The 23,176-nt window shown below is 53.1% G+C and overlaps 1 protein-coding gene across 1 annotated transcript; it reads right to left on the minus strand.

Annotated features, from left to right (window-relative positions):
- Positions 1-53: 53 nt before the first annotated feature.
- C1qtnf1 (C1q and TNF related 1) lies at positions 54-22,772 on the minus strand. The gene is made up of 4 exons (XM_075989947.1): positions 22,644-22,772; positions 8,373-8,534; positions 4,867-5,006; positions 54-3,643 (listed from the first exon to the last, which is right to left on the minus strand). Exons 2-4 carry the CDS (start codon positions 8,525-8,527, stop codon positions 3,093-3,095), a joined length of 846 nt encoding a protein of 281 aa, XP_075846062.1. The 5' UTR covers positions 8,528-8,534; positions 22,644-22,772; the 3' UTR covers positions 54-3,092.
- Positions 22,773-23,176: the final 404 nt, after the last annotated feature.

Raw genomic sequence — 23,176 nt, forward strand, 5'->3', positions numbered from 1 at the left:
GAAGCAGGAGAGGACTCTGGGGACTGGATATGGTGAAATACACTGCACATGTATGCAATTGTCATAAGGAAACTCTTTATTATATATAATTAACATATGCTAACACTTTGAAAGGTCAGGCGTGTTGGAGCACACCTGTAATCCTGGCATTCAGGAAGTGGAGTCAGGAGGATCAGGAATTCAAGGTCAGGCTTATTCATACATAGTGAGTTCAAGATCAGCCTGGCCCACATGATACCCTTCTTAGAAAAGGAAAAAGCAGGGGGAGGGGGGATAGGGAGAAGAATCAGATGGGCCCCAGAGCAAATGCTGCCTTCTTCCCCACGGTGGCCAGGACAACTGTAGATTGCCTGTACCCAGGCCACAGGACAGGGGTGCAGGCAGCCAGTGGCCCTTGAATAAGGCCAACACATTCCTTCCATGCCCCTTTGGGAAAAGCACTGGGCCCCACTTCCAGGCACCTGCAGGGCCTGTCTCTGTCCAGCAGCCTCCATACTGTGGAGAAGGGATCTCGCTTTTTGATCAGGGCCCTTGTCCACCTGCTCCGTTTTGGCCCCATCCCAAGACTGGGCATGGCCACATGGGCTCCCGGCACCAGCATGGCCACATGGGCTCCCAGCACCAGGCAAAGTCAGAAGACCAGCTGTTTGCCAAGCTGCTGATTCTAGCTTCCAAGCCAGCTGCCAGTAGGTGGAAAGGAGGGCTGCCTGCCAACCTTGTTGGCCAGCAGAAAGAAGAAGTGCCTAGCCTCCACTGCGGGGCCAGAGAGGGGCTGTTAACAGTGTCCAAGCCCATGAGCCGTCACAAGCTTCACTGTGATCCCCAAAACACACACAGACACCCTGACCTCTGGCACCTGTCAGTGTGTCCATTCACAAATCCCTTAGCAGGTGTGTTTAAGTTAAATCTTGAGCATGAATCTGAAATTTAGGGGAGACCCTAAATGCAGCCCTAAGTGTTCTCAAAAGGCGCTGTAGGAAGCAGGTCACTTAGAGTCAGGGCAGGAAGACTGATATGGTCCCTCCCTCCAGGCAAGGAATGCTTGCAGTCACAGGTGGCCGGAAGTGCCCTCCCCCACTCTTGCTAGAAGCACTACGTTGTTACTTGCTCGCACCTGGATTTTGAACTCTGACCTCCAGAGATTTGTCTGTTTGAAGGCACCTGGTTAGTTTCTGGATTTTCATACCACAGCCCCAGGACAGTCATACAAATGTCTGGGCTGCAGTGCAGGCCAGGGGGCTACCCGCTCTGCTAGTCCCAGGGCCCCACACTCCAGCACAGAAGAACAAACTATGTCCCGTCACTATCCGTGAGTCCCCAGACCCTGTCCACACACCAAACAGCTACTGAACCATACTCAGGAAATCCACATCTCCCTGGTAGGAACTGGCGATTTGGGCCCTGAGTACAAAGCTAAGAACGCAATTGGCCTTTAAAAGGCAGAAAGTGGCTACTAGATAGGATGGAGGAAGGAGGAAGATTCTATCCAGTGAGCAAAGAGGTCAGCTTCCTGTAGGTCGCCACGGCAAGTTTAATGTTTTCTGGACAGAGCAGGGCAAAGCCCAGGTGGCAGTGGGCGTCTGCTGCAGGCACACCCAGGGGACCTGGCTTGCAGAAGCCCCTTCAGAGGTGGTCTCTGCAAATACTGAGCCCCAACAGTCAGACGCCCAGGGCCAGCAGGCAGCAGCAAACAAGACTTGATTGGCACAAAATAGCCAGTACCCAGGCCCTGGTCATCAACACGGGCCGAGATGGGCAAAGGACATGGGTTCTCTGAGATCTGAGAATCAGCCCTGAAGCTGTCCCTGAGTCTGGTGGTAGGATATGAATTTCATGTTTCCTCTCTACCACTTCAGAAGTGACCCAGACATAGGTAGGATGTACTCTCTAGCTTTGATTGGCTCTCCCCAGCTCCAGGACCGCGTTGCCATAGGTTGGCTAGAGCTGCGTCAGGCTAGATGTCCTGTCAGACTCATCAGCTGCTGCAGGCTAACGTATCAAGCACCCAGACAGGACACTGAACCAGTGAGAAGATGGACACAGGCTGCTGAGGGGCAGCTAGATGGACCCCAAATCAAAGGCCTGCTGCCTTCCATGGCTGATCCATCTAGAAGGAGAAATGGGGAACTGGTCCCACAACAGGCAGGGGGCCAACCCGCTGGGGTTCCAGAGCAGCCCAGGAAAGTGGAGGAAAGCGGAGGGGTGCTGGGGTATGCTAGGAGCTTTCCTTCTTATAGAGAAATCTGCAGGTACAGGAATCCCTGAGGTTCCCCAGTCACTGGCCAGGAGCCTGTGAGTTGGAGCGAGCTGGATACTGTCCCCAGTTCGGAGTCAAGAACAGTGGGCCTGCTGCCCCTCTTGGGAGCTGACATTTGTTGCCCTGCCCTCACCCTTTCACTATTGTGGCTCAGAAAGACTGACAGGCCCCTGGACAAGGCTATAGCAATTCCACAGAGTTTGGAGGTCAGTCCTGCTGTCCCCAAGAAAGCTCATGCATGGCCTATAGAGGGCTCCTTCATTGTCATCCTTGGATCCATCCAATGGATTCTTTAGATCCATTCTCTCTCTCTCTCTCTCTCTCTCTCTCTCTCTCTCTCTCTCTCTCTCTCTCTCTCAGAGCCAGCTGGCTGAAAGGCCAAAACTAACACTGCTTTCCTGTCTCTTCTCTGTTTTACTTTGTTGCTTTAAAACCCGTGGCATTTACTTAATTACGTCCAGGAATGGGAACACACAGGGGCTGTGCTCTGGAGCACCCTGTGGCCACAAGACACACACCACAGGGTCGTCTAAGGCTTTGTACACAGGAGCTGGAGGTCCCCCAACGTCCTCACAGGCACCCCGCCCAATGATTTCATCTATGGAGAGCAGCAGCCAGACCTGGGATCACACGGCCCTTTGGGCTTCCCAGCGGCCACGGGCATCTTGTCAAAAAAAACAAAACTGAGAAAACCGAGGCCAAAGAGGCCAGGATGGAGAGGAGAGGCAATGGGATCAGCCTGGGGCAGGACTCCAGTGTCCACGGAATGCAGGGATGGGCAGGGGTGACAGGCGAGGAGGTCATCAGTCTGGGACAGTCCTGCGGAGGGTGGCGGCTAGGGCTCGAAGGCTGGCTTGACCAGGTAGCCACTGAAGGTGATGTAGGTGTCGAACTCATCGCTGAAGATGGCGTTCTCCCGCTCGCCCTTGAAGATACGCACCCACACCGCATCCTGCTCCCGCAGCTCCAGCATCAGGCTCTGACTCTGCATGATGCTCCGGTCGCTCACCTGCGCGTACAGGATCACCACCTCCTCCTCGTTCTTCATGATGTGCAGGTACGTCTCCTTCTGGTTCCAAGTGTGCACGTTGAGGCTGAAGAAGTAGATGCCTGGCACGTAGCAGTAGAACTTGCCAGTGAACATATTGAAGTGTTCGTAGAGGTTCACAAACTGCGTGTCAAAGACCACGGGCTGGAAGTAGTCGTTACTGTGCAGGGGCTTCTTCCGGCCCACAGAGAAGGCTGCATAATGGCTCTTGCAGCGGTCTCCAGGAGCCCCCATGGACCCCTTCTGCCCTTTGGGGCCAATATGGCCCCTGGCACCCGTAGAACCTGTTTTACCATATTTCCCCTGGAGGCCTCGATCCCCTCGGTCACCTTTCTCACCTAAGGGAGAACAAGAAGGGATGAAGCCCCAATGGAGGTCAGTCATGTGACTCCACATCCTAGCCCTGACCTGAGCATCCTGCCTAATGCCCCTTAGCAGGAGGCTGCTGGCCAAGGGGACATTTTGGTTCTATCATTAGAGCTAACGTTTCCACTGTCAAAGGTTGCTCTATTTTCAACCAGGAGGCAAGCCTTTTCATTTCCTTTCTGCAAAGTCCTGGCAAAGACAAAGGAACATATGGGTTTGTCCACCAGCAACAGGCTCCGCGGCCAGGCCTGGGCTCACTCTGAGAAAATGGACTGCAGATGTCCGAAGTCAGAGCAGGTCCAGGCTGCGAGTGTCCCCTGGGCTTGTGTGACGTTATCTAGAGGGAGGGCACAGCTCCGCAGAGAACGAGCTTGGGCACTGTGTCAAAACAAAGAGCTTCGAAGGTCTGCAAGCCCCATGCCCACGGGGTGGAGGCGGAATCCCCAGGCCCCTCCTTATGCATGTGTGGTGTTTGTGTCCACGTGTGAGATGCGTGTGCACACACCCAACAGGCGGAATCCCCAGGCCCCTCCTTATGTGTGTGCATGTGTGGTGTTTGTGTCCACGTGTGACATGCGTGTGCACACACCCGACAGGCACGTGGAGAGGCCAGAAGAAGATGTTGGGTGTCCTCTTTTCTCTTTCCACCTCACCTTTTCTTCCCTTAATTTATTTATTTTTATTTTATGTGCATTGGTGTTTTTTTCCCCCGTGGATGTAGGATTCCCTGGGACTGGAGTTGCAGGCAGTTGTGAGCTGCCATGGGGGTGCTGGGAATTGAACCTGGTCCTCTGAAAAAGCAATCAGTGCTCTTAACCACTGAGCCACCCACCTTACCTTGTGGTGTCCGGTTCTTCATTGAATCCCACTGCTTCAGAAAGCCTGGATTCTAGAATCTGCCTGACTCTGCCTGACTCTGCCCCTCCCCATGCTGGTTACAGGCACTTGTAGCTATGCCTGGTTTTGACATGGGTGCTAGGGATTTGAACTTGGGTCTTCTTGCTTTCTCAGCGAGTGCTCTTACCCACTGAGCCATTTCTGTGGCATCCTCTTCTGCTCATGGAAAACAGTCAGACGACAGCCCATCTCCGCTCCGCTCTATCTGAGACCTCTGGTCCTACCCAGCCCCACTTAGCAGGATCTCCCTCTCCGTCAATATAGAGCCCCCCCCTGGAAGTGCCCCCAGCCATCTCACCTTTCAGGATGGTGATGTTGATTTGGGGTGGTGGGATTGTCTGGTAGACAGGCGTGCCGGGGTCACAGCATCGGTAGCACCTGGACGTGGGGAGGTCTTCGCCCTGGCTGGGGGTATGCTTCTCATGTGTTTCTTCATCCCTGAGGGAATAAACCACCACAAAATGATAAACTCTTTGAGTTAGGAGCTCTCTTCTGTTGTTGTGGATCAGGGCTTGGCTCCCCTTGGCTCCCCTTCCCCTGGATATGCAATGCTCTGATTAGCATAGGCATGGGAGAGAATCCTGAAATCCTGATTGCAGGTAACACACACATACACGTGCATACACGCACACACATGCACATACATGCACACATGCGCACATACATGTGTACACACATATGCACACACGCAAACACACATGCACATACACACCATCATAGTAGTAATATATACAAAGCAAAGACAAAGCAAAGGACAATGACCTCAGAACTTCGGTGGAGAGATCTTGCCTGCAGGACTAGGTCTTTTCATTGTCACGAGCTGGGCTGTGAAGCTAGAGCACAACCTACTAGCAACTTCATTCGTAAACAATTTCACTTCATCTTCTGGTGCCCCTGGGCTACAGCAGCCGGTGGACAGCAATGGCTCTACACCGCCATCTCATGGCCACATGCAACACTGCACCTGAGTGGTGTCTAAGCTGGCCCCTCCCTCTCCCACCCTGATCCACGGTTCCCACCAGGACCATCTGGAGCATGGATCCACACATCCTGAGTTCAACCACATGAAAACCCAGTTCCTGGAGAAAGATTCACCCACACGTCTCTCCTAAGCTTCAGAACTCCTGCGGGAAGCCTCCATTCCACCCAGTTCAGCAGGCCCCACAGATGACATCACGTATCCAGAATTGAAGGCGGCCTCACAATGACTCTTTGCCTGTGACACCTGCTGTTTCTGAATGCTTTTTCTGACACGTTCTAGTGACCCATAATGGAGCCTTCTGCATCCCTGAACTTCCCTCCATATCCAGCATGTCCTGGGGAGTCAACCTCTATCCCAGGCACCCCCAGGCTCTGATTATGTCTAAGGCACCATGTGGACAGGACAGGAGTTCTGGAGTTGTCTTCCCAGCAGCGAGGCACTCTCTGATGCTTCTAGCATTCCTTCTAGAACACCCTCTGAAACAAACCTCTCCTGCAGACTTCCTGGTCCCTCCAGGAGCCTGGATGAGAGTCCCCCTGGCACACACTACGATCAACCACCTCAGCTTCACACTTCACATCCTCCCTTCCCAGACTCCAGCTCCCACCACCCCAACCACCCTCCCCTCCTGCACTACCCACCCCCCTCTGCCTTTTCCTCCCCCACGCAGGAGGGCTCTGGTACCAGCACTGCTGGTGCAGCCCTGCTTCGGAGCCTGGATTGCGGTGTGTTTGTCTGTCTCCCTGTGGCCTTAGGTTTCTAGAAGCCAGAGTCTGTCCTCCAAGTGCAAGAGCGTCTCCAGGACTTAGGAGATGGTGTGACTGACAGCTGACAGCTGCTAATTAATCAATGTCGGCTGAATGAAAAGAGGGGAGAGGAAGAAGAAACAAAGGAATGGGGTTTCTCGGCCCCAAATCCTGCCTGGAACCTTGAATATTAAATTGACCCAATGCTCAGGAGCGTGAAGAAATCTAAAGCCAGCGTGGAGCCTTGTGCAGACTGTTAGTATTCAGGCACTGTCATTTGGGGACCTGGAAGAGTGTTTCATGCCCTGAATCAGGCTTGTGTGCATGGCAGACAGTAGCCTGTCCCTTTAAGAAGACAAGTTCTGCCTACTCAAGTTCTCTTTTGAAGAGGCAGGCAGGTCATTGCCTCTCTCCAGCTCCCTCTACCTCTCTCTGTGTGTCTGTCTGTCTCTGTCTCTCTCTCTCCCATTCTCTCTTCCCTTCCTATCCCCTTTAGCTCAATAAACTCCACACTCAAGCTATGTCTGCATGGCAGTGTATTCTCTCACCTGCCGCACTCAAGTCTGTCTGCATGGTGTATTCTCTCACCTGCCGCACTCAAGCCTGTCTGCATGGTGTATTCTCTCACCTGCCGCACTCAAGCCTGTCTGCATGGTGTATTCTCTCCCCTGCCGCTAAGGTCCCAACTCTGGCTGTATCACAATATAGACCTCTAGAATGTCATGTTTGATGTCCCTACAAAGTATCTCCCGTAGCCATGGGTCTGTATATCACTGAGGGTCACAGACAAGAAGGCAAGTGATGCCCTGACGAACTTTATAACCTTTGGGGGAAAGCTGACACCTGGCCTGCCTGGTCCACCCTCACCAGCACATTCTGACCTGGGAGGCAGACAGACTCCCTGGTGGGTAGACAGTCAGGATCCCTGGTGGGTAGATAGACAGAATCCCTGGTGAATAGACAGACAACAGAATTCCTGGTGGGTAGCAGACAGGCAGAGAGGCCATGGCTAAGTACTAAAGGTGGCGAATTTCCATGGCTGGCTTCTTCTTCATCCTCTTGACCTGAGACCAAAGCCTGACAGCTTCAGGAAAACCATTGAAGGCTTTGGTCCCTCACCAGCAGGCCCCTTGCTGACCGACTAGATCAACAGGTTCAAGGCCAGCTCAGGACGTGGTCACAACTGTCATGGGCCAATCAACCATCCTGTCTTCAAACTGACCAACCCTGAACTGGGGAGGAAAACTCCCGAGAGACTTTCAAACCTCAGCCCTGGAGAAGAGACAGGATGTTTTGGCTTCCAGAGATCTCCCTCTGCAAAGCAGATGTGTTTTGCATCTCTGTGTGCGTGCCTGCTTCCTGCGTGTGTCTCCTCACCCCCAGTAAATGCCATCCTTCAACTGCTGCTGCTGTCTGCGGTGTCTGAGATTTCTCTGCCGCCACCTGTTGTGTTTGAGATTTTTCCTGGTTTTTTGTCTGTTGTTTTAAGTCTTTAACTAGCAGAGAAAACAATCCTGATTAAGACCCCTAGAAGGTATTGCCATCTTATAAGGGAATAAGGCGTTGAGGCCACTTGTCCCTGTCTCCTGCTTGCCCGTGTACCCAGAGCCCTGGTGCACTTTCCCCAGAGACTAAGCTAGAAAACAAAGGCAATTGGAAGAACAGACCAGGTGTCTTTTCATTATAGACATTTAAAGTTCGTGCAGACTCGGCTACCCTGGGGTTAAGTGAGGCTGGACCACCATCCTCAGAGTCAGACAAGATGCCCAAGTCAGCAAAAGGAGAAAGTCACTGTTAAAGGAAGCCGCTTGTTGGTTCCCGACTGCTCAGCCAAAAAAAAATCACACAGAAACTGTATTAATTAAATCACTGCTTGGCCCATTAGCTCTAGCTTCTTATTAGCTAACTCTTTCACTGCCTCTCTGACCTCCAGGACCAACCTCCCTAAGGACCATGCCGCAGCTTCCGCTTTGCCCCCTGGCAGCTCTAGGCCACCAGCCCTCAAGTTCCCCAAACCTCACACGCTTGACCCGGTCAGCTCAGAACCCCTGCCAGCATGGAGTCACAGCCCCTCACCTCTTCTCATGGTCCAGAGGAGGTGGCAGCTCCTCTTTCTCTTCCCACTCCAGCTGTTCCTGCTGACCACGGGGCACAAGGCTCAGGGCTGGGCCCCAGGCAATGGCCAGCAGCAGGCAGCATCCCAGCGTGAATCCCCGTCCATAGGAGCCCATCTTTCTGCTAAAATACAAGGAGAGGGTGTCGGTTAGGAAGGAACTCTACAGAGAAACAACCGACGGTGAGGACTGTTTGCCTGTGCGCGGCGCGCGTGCACACACACACACACACACACACACACACGCACATGCACGCACTGGTCCACAGGAACTACAGACTCACTAAGCACAGTTTCGCCTGCACCAATCTCTCAGGAAGGTGGTCCATCACCTGCAGCCCCTGACAATAAGCAGAATAATCCCAAGTGAGTCCAGGGCAACTGCAAGTCCCTCCCCAGAGGGGTTTGTGGGCAAAAACTGGCTGCCGCTGTTTTCTGCCAGCAGGGGGTGCTGGGCGAGCGTTCATTTGCAAGTGATGCAGAGAAAGTCACCCAGCCAACTCTCAGCCCCCTGTCTCACAGCCCCCCCTCCTGCCAAGCAAAAGCCTGGGAAGGACCCTCCTCTTCTGATATGGAGACCATCCTTCAAGCCATTCCTCAATCCCAGATGCTTCCCCCACCACTGGCTAAAGAAAGTGAGGGGGGGTGTACTGAGTACATGTTTAAATACTTTATCTTCCCATCATCTCTAAGTGCATGGCCTGGGGAAAGCAGGGCCAGGCCCTCTTCCCCTTTGGCTGCACACCACAGTCTGTGGTGCAGCCTTTGTTTTCTCAAACCTAGGACTCCTCTTAAACTTCAGCTTCTGGTTCAGCTACCCAGGCCAAGGCCTCAGGGTCTCTGTGTTTTCAGGATATCTGGGTACTGCCGAGGGTCTACCAACAGATAACACTTTGCATGCCACCTTCTAGTCACCCCCCACCCCCGCCAGCCCTGGCACCTGTCAGCAGGCCTGCTTGCCTGCTCCTTAGTCTGGAGGACCTTTGTCCTGCTTGGATTGATAAGCAGCGAAGGGGCCCCGGAAGCGGCACCAGGCACCCGGGCGCAAGTCTTGCGTCCTTGCAATTAATTCTTCGGGCCCCGTGAGGTAAGGGTGGGTCTGGGAACATGTCCTCATTAGTCACTTCTATCCCACCCAGGCCTCGTGTGATCCCGTGGCTAATCTTTCCAGGAGATGATATTCATTCATTAGTGTTCCCTGCATAATGAGAAGAGAGGGGGCTGGGATGATCTTCCAGTCGTCAAAGCGCTTGCCTGCAGGCACAAGGAACTGAGTCCCTTCCCTAGAATCCACGTACAAAATAAAAGTAAATAAAAGCTGAGTATGGTAGCCAGTACTTACAGCCCCAAATCATGAAGTCAGAGAAAGGCAGAAGCCAGGAGCTCACCAGCCAGCCAGCCTCACCTGCTTGATGAGTTCCAAGCCTATGGAAGACCCTGTCCCAAAAGACAAGGCAGCCAGCGGTGGTGGCAACGGTGGCGCACGCCTTTAATCCCAGCACTCAGGAGGCAGAGGCAGGCGGATCTCTGTGAGTTTGAGGCCAGCCTGGTCTGGTCTACAGAGTGAGTTTTAGGACAGCCAGGGTCATACAGAGAAACCCTGTCTTGGAAAAAAAAAAAAAGGTAGATAGAATCTGAGGAAGAACAGCCGAGTGTGTCCTTTAGCCTTCATAGAATCTGAGGAAGAACAGCCGAGTGTGTCCTTTAGCCTTCATAGAGTCTGAGGAAGAACAGCCGAGTGTGTCCTTTAGCCTTCATACATGTTCACACATGCACACAGAGACCTGTTCCTCCACATACCTGGACATCCTCAGCACACGTGTGCACACGTCCGAGACACACAGGGACAAGACAGAGGGACAGAACTGCTGGCCTAGGGCTACCCCGAGGCGCCTGGCTACCCTGGAGCACAGACAAGCTAAACTCAGGTGACACCGGCCCAGCTGGCCCTGTGAAGACCCACTTCGTGCTAATGCTGCCTCTTGTTCATGCCCCCCAGCCCTGACCTGGGAAAACCTCCCTGTTCCGTAGTTTTCTATATCAGGCTCCCTCCAGCCATGGAGACTTTTGCTTGGCCCTGTGACTCTCTGTCACACATGGATGCCCCTGGCCCAGCCAAGTGTCCTGCAGCATCCTGGACTCCACTGGTACTCAACAAATATTTATCGAGCAAGTTCTCTTGATCTGTTTGTTTCTCTATTTCTGTATTTCCCGTTTCCCCCTGGTATCTTCCTAATTATGTTCCCCGCCCCTGGAACTGTCAAGCTTGCATCTGGCAAAAGGAAGTTTTTCTTTCTTTAAGCTTGGGTCTGTTTGGGTTTTTTTTTGTTGTTGTTGTTGTTTTCTTTTTCCTCGCTGTGTAGCCCGGGTTGGCTTCAAATTCTCAATTCTCCTGTCTCAGTGTAGTTATGCACCACCACACTAAGCTTAAATTTGACTTTCTATAAATTTAAATATATACATACATGTAACAAAATCATACATATATATATGTAACAAAATCCATGTATGTTTGGGGACATATGAATGGAAGCAGACAAAAAGCTACCCTTGGTTGTCCTAACCCGAGGGTTCTTGCTGACATTTGAAGCTGGACAGTCCCCCTTATATTGGACCCTGTCCTGTATATTTAAGGGCACTTTGTGGGATCCCAGCCTCTACCCCAAAATGCTGTTAGCACCCTTGTCAGTTTGTAACAACCAAGGACTCCAGACACTGCCCTCTGTCTGTCCCCTCAGGGCAAAGTTACTCCCATCCGGGAACCAGTGCTGTGGCCCCATGCAATGCTGGTGTGTCTCCTTTCAGTCAAGAAAGGGAATTTTAAACATATTTGTCAGAAAAGAGGTGCCCAGAGCTGGGCTAGAAATGAGACATGGGTGGAGTGTCAGGTAACAGCCCCCATGGTATTCAGGGGCTCCATTGATGGCAGTGAGGTGGGCAGAGTGGTCCCCCAACGCGGGCGTGCACACACACACACACACACGTGCACGTACACGTACACACATACACGCATGCACACACACTGAACCTCCTTTACAAGTTCAAATCAAGCCAAGGCTGAAACATTCTCATCCTCGACACCCTCTTAACAATCATTTAGCCAAATCCTTCAGAAAAATCGGCCTGGTCAGATTAGGATCATTTCAGTCACATTTGGACAAAACCAATATTGCTCAGCACCTAACCTAATTTGCCCACAGATCCCCTGTCTCCATTCGCAGCACAGAGCTGTCTCCCCACAAGGGGTGACGCTTCCCTGCTGTGAGGCCATCGTGGAATGTGCTCCACACAGAGAGGTAGGTTCACAGAAGGCCAGGACACCCTGGCCATGGGCATCATGCCCCCATCAGGACTCATACAGCCTGTCTCTAGGTTGTGTTACTGTAAGAGTCCCTCAAGGCAACCCCAGCATGACCCTCCAGGTCTTTCGCAGCCTCTCCTGTCCTTGTCAAGCAGAGCTGAGTTCCACAGGAAACTCTGTTATCTTATTCTTCCCTCTAAGTTCCACAGAAGCTGCAGAGCCGAGCCCAGGACCCTTCCTCAGCCCACCCAACCTTCACCCCAGCAAGGGGAATCTCCCTTTGCAGAAGAAGTACAGTCACTTCCAGGAAGGGGGACATGTGAGGGCATGGGAAAAATCCTTGCTGGGATGTCTTATCCCTTCCCAGACCTCATGTGGTAGGTCCTTTACGGAAACCAGTGTTCATCCACAAGCTTAGTTTGTCCTATTGCTTCTGGCCCCTCCTGTGTGTGGATGGTGGCCTCCTGGAGTGTGAAGCTGCCTGTGTGGGTTTGGCCCTGGTATCCTCCCCACACACACACCTCCCCACCTCAGCTCAGTGCCATTGACAAAAGCATTTTGTAAACACTGTTTTCTTCCTTAATCCTCATCCGGTAAGCAGCCAGCGGTTCAGAGAGGCGAGAAGCCTGTAATCTCCTCCAGCGGCCAGGAGCCTGGGAAGGAGTCAGAGCCGCCCTCTCAGCCGGCAATTTAACACAGGCATGGCTTACGGCATGTCATTGTGCAAGAGTTGGGGGTGAGGGCGGAGGAGGTGATTCAGCCATAAATTAAATGTATCCCCGATCTCAACTGTCTAACAGTCCAGGGAGAGAAACACACAAACGCTCAAGACTTAGAACAGAGGCCATTGTGGTATCAAAACCAATTAAAATAAAACTCCAGTTAAGCACTAAGCATGGGGTACATACCTGTCATCCCAGAATGCACCAGGAAGAGAGGCAGAAAGAGCTCAGGACAGTCTCTGCCTCCCCTTCCTGGTATTACTCCTGCAGGCCACCGCACTGGCATTTTTTACACAGATTCTGAGGATCAAACTCTTGTCTGTGTGCTTTTAATGCAAGCGCTTTGCCAACTGGACTATCGCACCTGCTGGAAGATCTCAAGTCTGAAGCTAGTCTGGGCTACTTACTGAGACTATCTCAAAGGGGCTGAGGGTTTAGGTCAGCTGTAGAGCGCCTGACTAATATGGACAAGGTACTGGATTCTGTCCATAGAATAATAATAAAATGCAATTCCAAGTTCTGCTCCCCAGGCAGGCCAGTCACGTCCCAAGCTCTGGGCAATTGCGTGCATGGCGGTATTGCTGCCATATTGGAAAGGACAGTGCAGAACATATTGGGCATGGCTGTCAGGTCCAAGGGGGACTCTGTTCTAGATTAAAATGAGGCCAGCGGGGGCGGAGGCGGGAGTTGTGAACTGAAATCTGGGAAGCATTTAGACTTCTTCCTCCCTTGTATCCGGCACATCTAATCCACCACCGGCCTTCATCACAGCCTTGAAGGTCATTTGTCCTTCCTGTCACTGACCCTACCAGATGATTTCCAGGGGCTCTGGCTGCCTCCCAGACAAGCATCTTTGTCCAGCTTTGCTGAGACCTGGACAGCACCCTAGCGTTTCACACTCATTTCCCAGGAAGCCTGGCAAAGATAGGACTGGATCCCTCCCCTCCCCATGCGTCCTTAATGGCTTCAAGCTGCTCCTTGTTTGAGCAGGGCACTGCCACCCCTCCACCACCGCCGCTTTCCTCCTGCATGCACTGGGAAGCCAGGGCCTGCCCACCTCTGCCTTGGCCCTGGGTAGAACTGATTTCAACCACTGAGGAGTGTAAAGCACCCATGTGAGGACCAGATTCAGCCAAGGAAGAGAAAAAGCCACACTGAGGTGGCCTTCAGGTTTCCTAACATTACATCAGTGCTTAGGCGTCTCCTTTATCATGAGATCATTTATCCCTCAAACACCCAAACGGGAAGAGCTAGAGCGTGGTAGAGTGACTTCCAGTCCGTGGTGAGCCCTGAACGTGCTTTGGTCTAAAAGCCTCTTCAATATGTGATTTCGCTGCTTGGATTCAGCAGCCCACGCTGGCTGGTCAGAGGTTCTGCCTTTTCTTCCAGATTCTTAATGAAGACAGCTAGGGAGCCTGGACTCCTGATGGCAGATGGCCTCACATGTGTTTCAGGGCCTACCTCCTCCCGAAATCACCGTCCTTCCCTTTTACATCTTTTCCTGTTCCTGTCTTGGAAAAGGGGGGGCTTACTTTTTTAAGGTTTGGGGGTTTCCTCCAAAGCCCAAGTCCAGGGAGGGAGAAGGGGGAATCTTCCAGGACAGCCAGCTTTTAAGCTCAGGACTCTTTGTCCCTGGATGCAAGTGAAGTCTTGTCTGGGGCAAAACCGAGAAAGGAAAGATCAGGATTTCTCCATCCCAAAGCAGCTCCCTCCTCTACACCCTGTCCAGGAAGACTCACCTGGAGCAGCCTGCCCAGGCCCTGCCATGTGGCTGTCAGGCCTCCAGCCCAGTGGCACCTGACAAGCCCAGCCTGCAGGGCTCCATGCTTCCTCAAGAAAACAAAGATCTCCTTGAGGAGACAGCTGTCCTTAGGTCACCTCCCAGCTGGGCCCCCTCCTGCTCGGAGCTCACCCTTCTTTGAGAACTGTCTGAGAGAAAAGAGGCCCCAGGAGCTTGTGCCAGGGCCCCACTCTGCAGGTGGCCTGGCCCACGGCCCATTTCTTTGGCACCAGCAATGATGCTGCCCTAGGGGCTGACCACTCCCAAGACCCAGGGAGAAAAGAACCTGGGGATTCTGTGCCTTGGCTCTAGCATGCCCAGCCCTCTGCGAGCAGCACAGACTGGCCTTTGTCTGCGTCCCCCAAGCCTGGACATCCCCCAGAACTTCACAGGAACCGCCTGAGGATGCTCTCCAAGAGAGAAGGCTGCCCTCCACCTAGTGACTCCTGGGTAAGCACGGGTTTCTCTGTGTAGCCCTGGTTATCCTGGAACTCGCTCTGTAAACTAGACAGGCCTCGAACACACAGAGATCCACCTGCCTCTGCCTCCCAAGGGCTGGGATTAAAGGCTTGTGCCAGCGCCATCTGGCCAGCATCTACCAATCTTGTTACTACCTATTCCAGCCCAGACTGCTCACACCACCCTCGCCACCTGGTGGTACCAAGTTCTCTGCAATGCCCGAGTACTTTAGTTATTTATTTTGTTGTTGTTACTATCTTGAGAAAGAGTTTCTGCTCTGTAGCCCACTTACTATGTAGACTCTGTTCTCATGGCAATCCCCTGTCTCAGCCTTCTGAGTGCTGGGATTACAGGCGTAAGAGACCATGCCCAATGTAAACGCTTTGAAATATCTACCAGTTGGGCCTGGAGAGATTAAGAGGACTCCCAGCAAAACCCCTGTAACTTCTGTTCCACAGGACCTGTCTTCTGGCCTCCAGGGGCACCCACACACGGGTAGAATGCACTCACACAGAAACATGTACACACACATACATAAGGACAGAAAAGAGGGGCTGGAGAGATGGCTCAGAGGTTAAGAGCACTGAGTGTTCATCCAGAGGTCCTGAGTTCAATTCCCAGCAACCACATGGTGGATCACAACCATCTGTAATGAGATCTGGTGGCCTCTTTAGGTGTGCAGGCATACATGCAGGCAGAACAAATAAATAATAAACCTTAAAAGAAAATCTTCAGAACACCTCCAGTTTGGGCACCCCCTTCATTTGCACCAGGTTCTGACCTACCCTGTCTATTGAGTGTACCTTTCCTTGTGGAAGGAAGGAAGGAAGGAAGGAAGGAAGGAAGGAAGGAAGGAAGGAAGGGAGAAAGGAAAAAAAGAAGCCTTGAACTTACATGGCCCAGGCTGGCCTTGAGCTCACCACCACCCTGCCTCAGCCTCCCTAGTGCTGAACACCCACGGATCTCCCTTCTTGGTCTCCCCACAAGACAATTGCTTTCCAAGGCCGCTTCCTCCGCTCCTCTTGCTCCAAATCCTTCCTGCCTGTCATGCCTTTAACGGACACCAACCCAACCCATCCTCTTCCAGGAGTGCTGAGCCTCCCACATCTGTGATTTCCAACACACCAGCCCACAGGGCTGTTTTAATTAGTTGAGACTAAACACCATAAAACTTCACATCCCGTGGCAGATGCATTCAAGCTTCCCACTAGACTAGTGGCCACCAGACTGGGCAGCCCGCTGGTTGGACTTCTGACTATGGCTTTGATCAGGGAGACTCTGTATCTGTGTTCCCAAATGCCTGCTTGGTGACCCTAGTCTGCCCTACCATGGGATTAACTCCAATTAACACACTGTCTCCCTGTTCCCACAAACCTGGCTTCTCCCAGCTTGGGCTAGCAGTTAGGTGAGAGACGGCGCTGTTCTCTGGGGCTGAAAGTGTGGGAGCTGCTAAGACCCACACTTTTCATGCACCTTCCATGCCTAAGCCATTGCCAAGCTCCCAAAGGTCTCTGCCCCTTGTGTCCTGCTTGCACCAAGTCTTCCCCAGATGGTCCAGGGTCTCCCTGCCTCCCAGAGGCAGCTTTAAGATGCAAATTGGAGCATCGTTCTTGACGTCAAGGGTGTCCGGTGACAAGAAAGGAAATGTAAATCCTGAGCATCAACACTGACCTCTTCCTCCCCCACCACTCAGCCACCTACGAGGTCTTTAGATGGGTGCCCCGCTACCCCCTCCCCAGCCATGTCTTCAGAACCAGCCTCCCTCAGCAGCCTTCCTGGACTGCTCCACTGTTGCTGACCCTTCCTCAGCATCTAGTACAGAGCTGCTCTGTCATCACTGGTGTCCTGAGTGAGTCCCCAGGAATTATGAACTCCTGGGAGATGGGACTGTTTCGTTCCTACACCCTTTGGCATCTGGGGTCACTTTAAAAATACTTATTTTTAGGGCTGGAGAGATGGCTCAGATGTTAAGAGCATTGCCTGCTCTTCCAAAGGTCCTGAGTTCAATTCCCAGCAACCACATGGTGGCTCATAACCATCTGTAATGGGGTCTGGTGCCCTCTTCTGGCCTGCAAGCATACACACAGACAGAATATTGTATACATAATAAATAAATAACTATTTAAAAATACTTATTTTTAGTGTGTGTGTGTGTGTGTGTGTGTGTGTGTGTGTGTGTGTACTGCATGTGTAGGGATGCTCAGGGAAGCCTGAAGAGGGCACTGGACCCCTTGTGCTAGAGTGAATAGGTGATTGTAAGCCATGCAATCCAAGACTTGGATCCGCCACAAAACCAGCAGTCACTTAACCACTGAGCCATCCCTCCACGTCACTTTGTGTGGTTTGTACTGCAGTCAATCCCAAGTGCAAAACCACCACATATCTTCAAATGTTCAGATGATGCAAGTTCCATGAGAGAGAGCCATGTGCTGTTAAGTGTGACCTGAATTCTGAATCTAGTTGTAGCCTGGAGCTAGCCTTTCCCAAATGTCTACCTTCTCTGTGCTCAAAAACCTGCCTGCTTTTAAGACACCCCAACTCTGCACCTCCTTAGCCAAGGTTACAAACCCCAGAGGCCACCAGGAAGACAGAGCCATTAGATGACAATAATCAGTTGGGTGGGAAACCGAGACCAAGGCTGTTGGTTAGAGGTAAACTCACCCACAGGGAAGTATAGGGGTTGTACTAATCGGAAACCCCTGGTTCTGTCTAAAGGAGGAGGAAGGAGAGACAAAGGAGGACAGGAGAGGAGGGGACGGGCAAATCCACCCGCAGCGGTGATCAGTGCAAACATCTATTGACACAGATGTCTCTAGAACCATGAGGCGGGAAAACGCAGGTTAAAAGTGCGGTGTCCCCAGACCCACGCACCTAGCAATCCTGAAGCCCACCCATCCAGCTTCTCCCCACAGCCGCCATGGGGACTGGAAACAGCACTGCTGACACTTTCTTATTTGGGCTTCTCTAGGCTTTCCTCCCCCCACCCCACACCGTAACAATCCCATCATTTTCTTCACAGTAAGTACACATTATTTTCCACTTAGAAGACGACAAAATAAGCCCCACCCTGGGGACCAAGAGAGCGTTTTGTTTATTCCAGGGAAGCTAACAGCACATAGGAAAGTAGATGGCAGGGGAGGAGGGGCGGGGGCGGGGAGGGGGCTGTGATACATGTATGGTGTGGCTCACGTGGAGTCACTGGGCTCCACAACAGCCCAGGGCGGGGCTTCACATCCTTTTATTCCTTTAGTGGGTGTTTATGAACGCCAGCAACATGCCGGGCAGTGGGCTGATGTTAGAAACATCTGGAGCAAGAAGATGCTGACCTTTCCTTAGGCATTAGCTGTTCCCGCACACTGGGCTTGGGTTTGGGGGTGCCCACCTGATTAGCTTGCTTAGTGACAGCTGGAACAGCAGCAGCCTCCCTTGGGGTGACAGAAATGCCCATCTGAGCACCTACAACATACCAGGCATAGTACGGGCACCAGGATCCATCACTGGCGTCTTTGGTTTGATGGTCAGAGATCTCTGTGGTGCCAGCAGACTGACACCAAACACCTGACGTTAGAGTCCAACTCCTGTGGACACAGAGTGACCAAGAATGGCCCCCTCACCCATTCAAATGGGAGATATCTCATCCGCTCGAACCATTTTTAGGATCTTGCTTTTAACAGAGTGGAGAGAAAACAGTACGTTAGTAAGCTCAGAAGGAAAGGCCTGTGGGCAGGGATATGGGGTTCCTCTGCCTGTCAGTGCCGCGCAGAGGAGCCAACCTAAGTCATCAGGCATGACTAAGGCCAGGAGGATTGTGCGGTGTTTAAGGCTGCTCTGAGGGGACGTACTGAATTCCAGCCCCACAAACATAGGGAGACTCTGTCAACAACAACAACAAAGCAAATGTGCACTCTGGATTGGGAGGACCTGAGGCCACATCCCAGCGGTCAGCCAGAAGAAACTGCGTAAAGAATCAAGATACTGAGGGAAGAACGGATGCTCTCCTCCCTTCCATTGGGGTGTCAGGAGTCAGTTGTGAACAGACAACACCAGAGGATCCGCTAGGTGGGGGCATGAAGACTGAATGATGGGACCACAGGGGTAGGGGTGGCTTGGGCTCTAACCTAGTCAGTCCCCCACAGACCCCAGGGCTCCAGCCTCGTCCCCTCTCCCGCAGCCTCCACCTCCCCAGCAGCTGCAGCTGGTCAAGTACCATGTAGGAATTATAGACCGTACATCCCCTTCTCATAGATGGGTCTTCATGGGGCTCAAGGCCCAGGGAGGGAGGGGCTCTGTGGGCCACAAGACTCAGGAACCCCATGGCACCCCAAACCTTTCCCCCATCTCACACTAGAACTATCAGAACCCAGCTCAGCATCCCGGCAAAAACGAAGGTATTCTAAAGAGATACTTGTGCCCCTCCCTTTGGCTACTTGTGTGACAGTGAACCCCAAAATACTGGGGTTTCCCCCAATTGCTCAGAGAAGGAAAGGCTGGAATCTTGGTGCCAGCAAGAAGGGGATCTTGTCCCCTAGGAAGAGGTTTCAGACCATCTGAGAATTTACCAGACCATCTGATGGGGCCAAGTCAGTGAGGGGACAGTGGTGAGCAGGGCCACACCTGGGTTGTCATGCTCTGACCAGGGCAGCTTGGTTCTGCACACCTCTTGCCCTCTGTTTAAATTTAAACCTCACATCGGGACCCCAAAACAGACTTAGAGGTCACTGGACCCCTTGATTGTTCTTCCTAATGAATAAGACTGTCACCTACTATTCCTTTCCCTAATTGGCCTGTTGAGGACAGAGGCTGAACCTAGCTCGTTACGGCTTCCAGGGACCCAGGTTCTGACCCTGACAACTTCAGCAACAGCCCTGTCTATAAAGAGCCAGCAGCAGAGATGTAAGGGAGAGGGCTGCAAACGCAGCCCACCTTCTGCCTGCGCCTTCCCTAAGCCCACCCACGGCTGGCAGCTCCCCCAGGGAGGTCTTTTCCTTCTCTGGTACTCAGGGCAGCAGGCAGCTGGTAACCAGATGCCCCGGGGTGCGGAGGAGCTGCAGCCCCCAGGGTGTGCGGCTCCCCCGCCACATGTGGCCACAGCAACCAGGAGCATGTCTGACCCAGTCCTGGGCACTAGGAACTTGGCTTCTTTTTGCCTGGCTCTGCTCCCATCCTTGCTGCCTGGGCTTCAGCTCCCTGCCTGCTTCTCTGTCTCCTGCTCAACTGTCTCATATCAAGGGAAATTCCTACAGGGGCCAGGAAGACAGTAGGACATAGAACCCAGCCAGTGCATGGGGTCCCAGAAGTCTGGGAAGATGCCCAAGGAGAGGGCTGTAAGTCTGCAAAGGCCTCAGAAGCAGACCTCAGTGAGCTGTGGTGATGGGGTACCAAGACCTCGTGTGCCCAACGAGGGCAGGAAGGGTGACTTGCGATGGGTACCGGCTGGCACATGAAGAACTACTGCTGGCAGGGCACGAGCGTAACCTACCGTGTCTCACCAGGGCTCTGAGGCCTCACCCTGCACACGGGCCTGTTCCTCCCCAAGCCAAACAAGCCCGCAGGGACTCGGCATGTCCCTTCCTGCTTGGGGAGGAGGGAAAGAGGAGCCACTTCTGAAGGCCTCCAAGACTGCAGCCTCCCAACAGAGGTCCTGCCAGGGCAAGGACCCAGGGCAGGGCCCTGAGAGGCAGAGCCAGAGCCGCGGCAGACACGTGTGGAATTCTCCGGCTTTCAGGAAACTGCTCTCTGAAGAAGCCAGAATGTCTCTTGCACCTCATGAATGAGTCAGGGAGGTGACAGGGTCCTGTCCAAACAGCCACAGCGTTTGGCAGTAGTGGAAGGTGGATTTCCAAGGACAAAAACCAGAGAAAAGAGAAGTTCTCTGGAGCCTACCCCGCCTCCCCAAACCCCATGCTCCAGTCTCTCTGGGTCCTTCCAGTCCAGTGCCCGGGCTGCTCCCAAACAGTCCCTTTCCTCCAGAGAGGGTGGTGGCCTGTCAGAAGCAGCAGCCTGCAGGGGACATCTGCCTGCCCTTCCAACCTCACACCATCACCTCACCCTTTCTTTAACCCGAGAGCCTCAGCCACTCCCAAACCTAGGAACTGTGACCCACAAAACAACCCAACCCCTGGGGATAAGAAACAAATGGTCGAGGGCGCCCTGTGGCAGGACCCATAGTTTCTACGAAATTCTTTTCATCTTTGTTTTGATGGGTGCCGTTCAATGCCAGAATATTTGGTTTATGAGTCATGCTAATTACGGGGGGGGGGGAGGGAGGCAGGCACCAGGAAGAATAACAGAAAGGAGTGTGTTCAGAAAAAAATAATGCTGTGCTGGTTGTTATGAACAGGGAGGTTACAGCTCCGACGAGCAGTGAGCTGCCCTCACGCTCCAGGACAGGCCTGCAGCCCAGACCTCCTGGGCTAGCCTGCTCTCCATGGACATCACAGAGGATGAGAGATGGAGGCAGGATGGCATGTGTGCACGTTTTTAGGAGGTTCAGCATCTCCTGCCGGGGCAGAGAACCCAAGTTGAGTCTTGGGGAGTGAAGACACTGTTTAGCTAGGACGCTTCCTGCGCTGGCTGCAGAGCCTCGGAGAGGGCTGCCAGGCACACACAGGAGCGGTGGGCCTCTTGTTCTCGGCCCTCTGCTTCCCTCTGCAGGTTTTCCTCCTCTCTAGTGAGCACCGGTGCAGGCTGGGTAGAGACTGTACATCTTCTGCCACACTGCCCCAGTCACATGATGAGAAACAGAGCCGGGCGTCACTCACTCCCAGGGGGATCCCAGTGTGACGTTTCTCAGTTTTCTTTCTCTGTTGTTTTTCTTTTTTTACTCTGAGGCAAGACCTCTCCTGGGCTGGCAGAGAACTCCTCATCTGGTTATCTGGCTCAGGACGGCCTCAGACTCACGGCAGTGTTCCCGCCTCACTGTCTTGAGCCAACATGCTCAGTGAAAATCAAATTTGGTATTTGGTTGTTATTGTTTCCATTACCAGAGACGCAACCCGAGCCTTCCACGGCACCACACCACGCTACTGAGATACATCCCAAATCCAAAGCCGGAGAAGCATGTCCATGGTCTCCATTCCACAGGGCAACCAGGACAGAAAGAAATCAGAGAGGTGCCCCCTCAACTTCTGACAGACAAGTGCAAGCCAGGGAGTAACAAAAATGGGAAGGGAGGAGGTTCCCCAAAGAAGTCCAGCTCCCCAGGACAGAGAGCAGCCTGGGTGGGCCCAGAGATAGACAGGGTGGGGCTCAGGTTAACCAGCAAGGATGCATCTACACCTGGAGGGATGCCCAGGCATCTGAGCAGCAGGTAGGCAAGGGCTGTGCAAAGGTCCCGGGGCATCTTAGAGACTGTAGCCCTCACTCTGGCCACTGTCAGCACCATAGCTTTACTTTGCAGCAAGGTCTGAGGAGAAGGGATATTTGTTTTTTCCTGCCCAGGCTGGATGCCATCCAGGAACAGCAAGCCTGTTAGAAAAGGGGGCCAAAGTCCACACTTCCTGTCAGTGTCAGGGCTCCAGCTGACCACTGGCAGATGGGCTAGACCTGGACCTCAGACGGCCCAGGTGATACGGCAGGGACAGTGTGGCTCCAGGTGGAACAGAAATACGCTTTCTCCTTCCATGCCCTCTAAGAATCACCCAAAAAGAAAGAGACACTCCACAAAACAATGAGAGAAGGTGCAGTTGGTCCTGTCAGCATCCTATTGCCAAGGAGCCCGCCTCCCGCAAGCTCCAGGGAGCCCCAGCGGCTGCTTCGGAAGAGTCAATCTGTACAGGGGAGTTAGCAAGAACGGCACAATGTTGTCCCCCAAACTTCTGCTCTGTCCACCCCTTTGCCATAAGCGCCACCTCACACCTCACCACAGGGAAGGTATCTGTTCAGCCCTGCTCTGGCGCCCGGATTAAGCCACGAAGACGAAGCTCAGAGGCACCGAGTCCTTCCTGGTCTGTCAGATGGCCAAGCCACCTACCTCCGTCCAGCTGAGCCGGCTGTGCCAACCGAATCCTCCCGCCTCTCAGGGCTCTGGGGCGCTGACTTCTAGAGCATCTCTCAGGGGCTGAGTCTTTTCTAGGCCAGGTCAGAGGGGAAGAGCAGACACGTCAAAGGAGAGAGAGAGAGAGAGAGAGAGAGAGAGAGAGAGAGAGAGAGAGAGAGAGAGAGCCCGAGGGAGAAAAAAGTCTCCCGAGGAGGGGGGGAACTTAAGGGTGAGGAAGAGGGGGCGGTGCAAGTCACAGCGGTCCCAACACCTTTATCTCCTCAGCAGCCTCCAAGGTCTCTTTGGCCAGAAGCGGAAATGTGGTTTCTCTCAAAAATAAAGGAAGAGAGGAAGAAAGCAGGAGAAATGCAAAGAGCAAACCCCAGCCAGATGTGAGCTGCCGAGGAGCCTAGAACGCTCCTAGCGCTTTTTATCCAAACAGCAGCCAGCAGCCGTGGAGGATTAACTGTGTGTGTGCCCGGCTGGCTGGCTGGCTGGCTGACTGGCTGGCTGGCTGGCTGGCTGGC

This window comes from Microtus pennsylvanicus, chromosome 11, assembly GCF_037038515.1.
Source record: "Microtus pennsylvanicus isolate mMicPen1 chromosome 11, mMicPen1.hap1, whole genome shotgun sequence".
Taxonomy (NCBI): Eukaryota; Metazoa; Chordata; class Mammalia; order Rodentia; family Cricetidae; genus Microtus; species Microtus pennsylvanicus.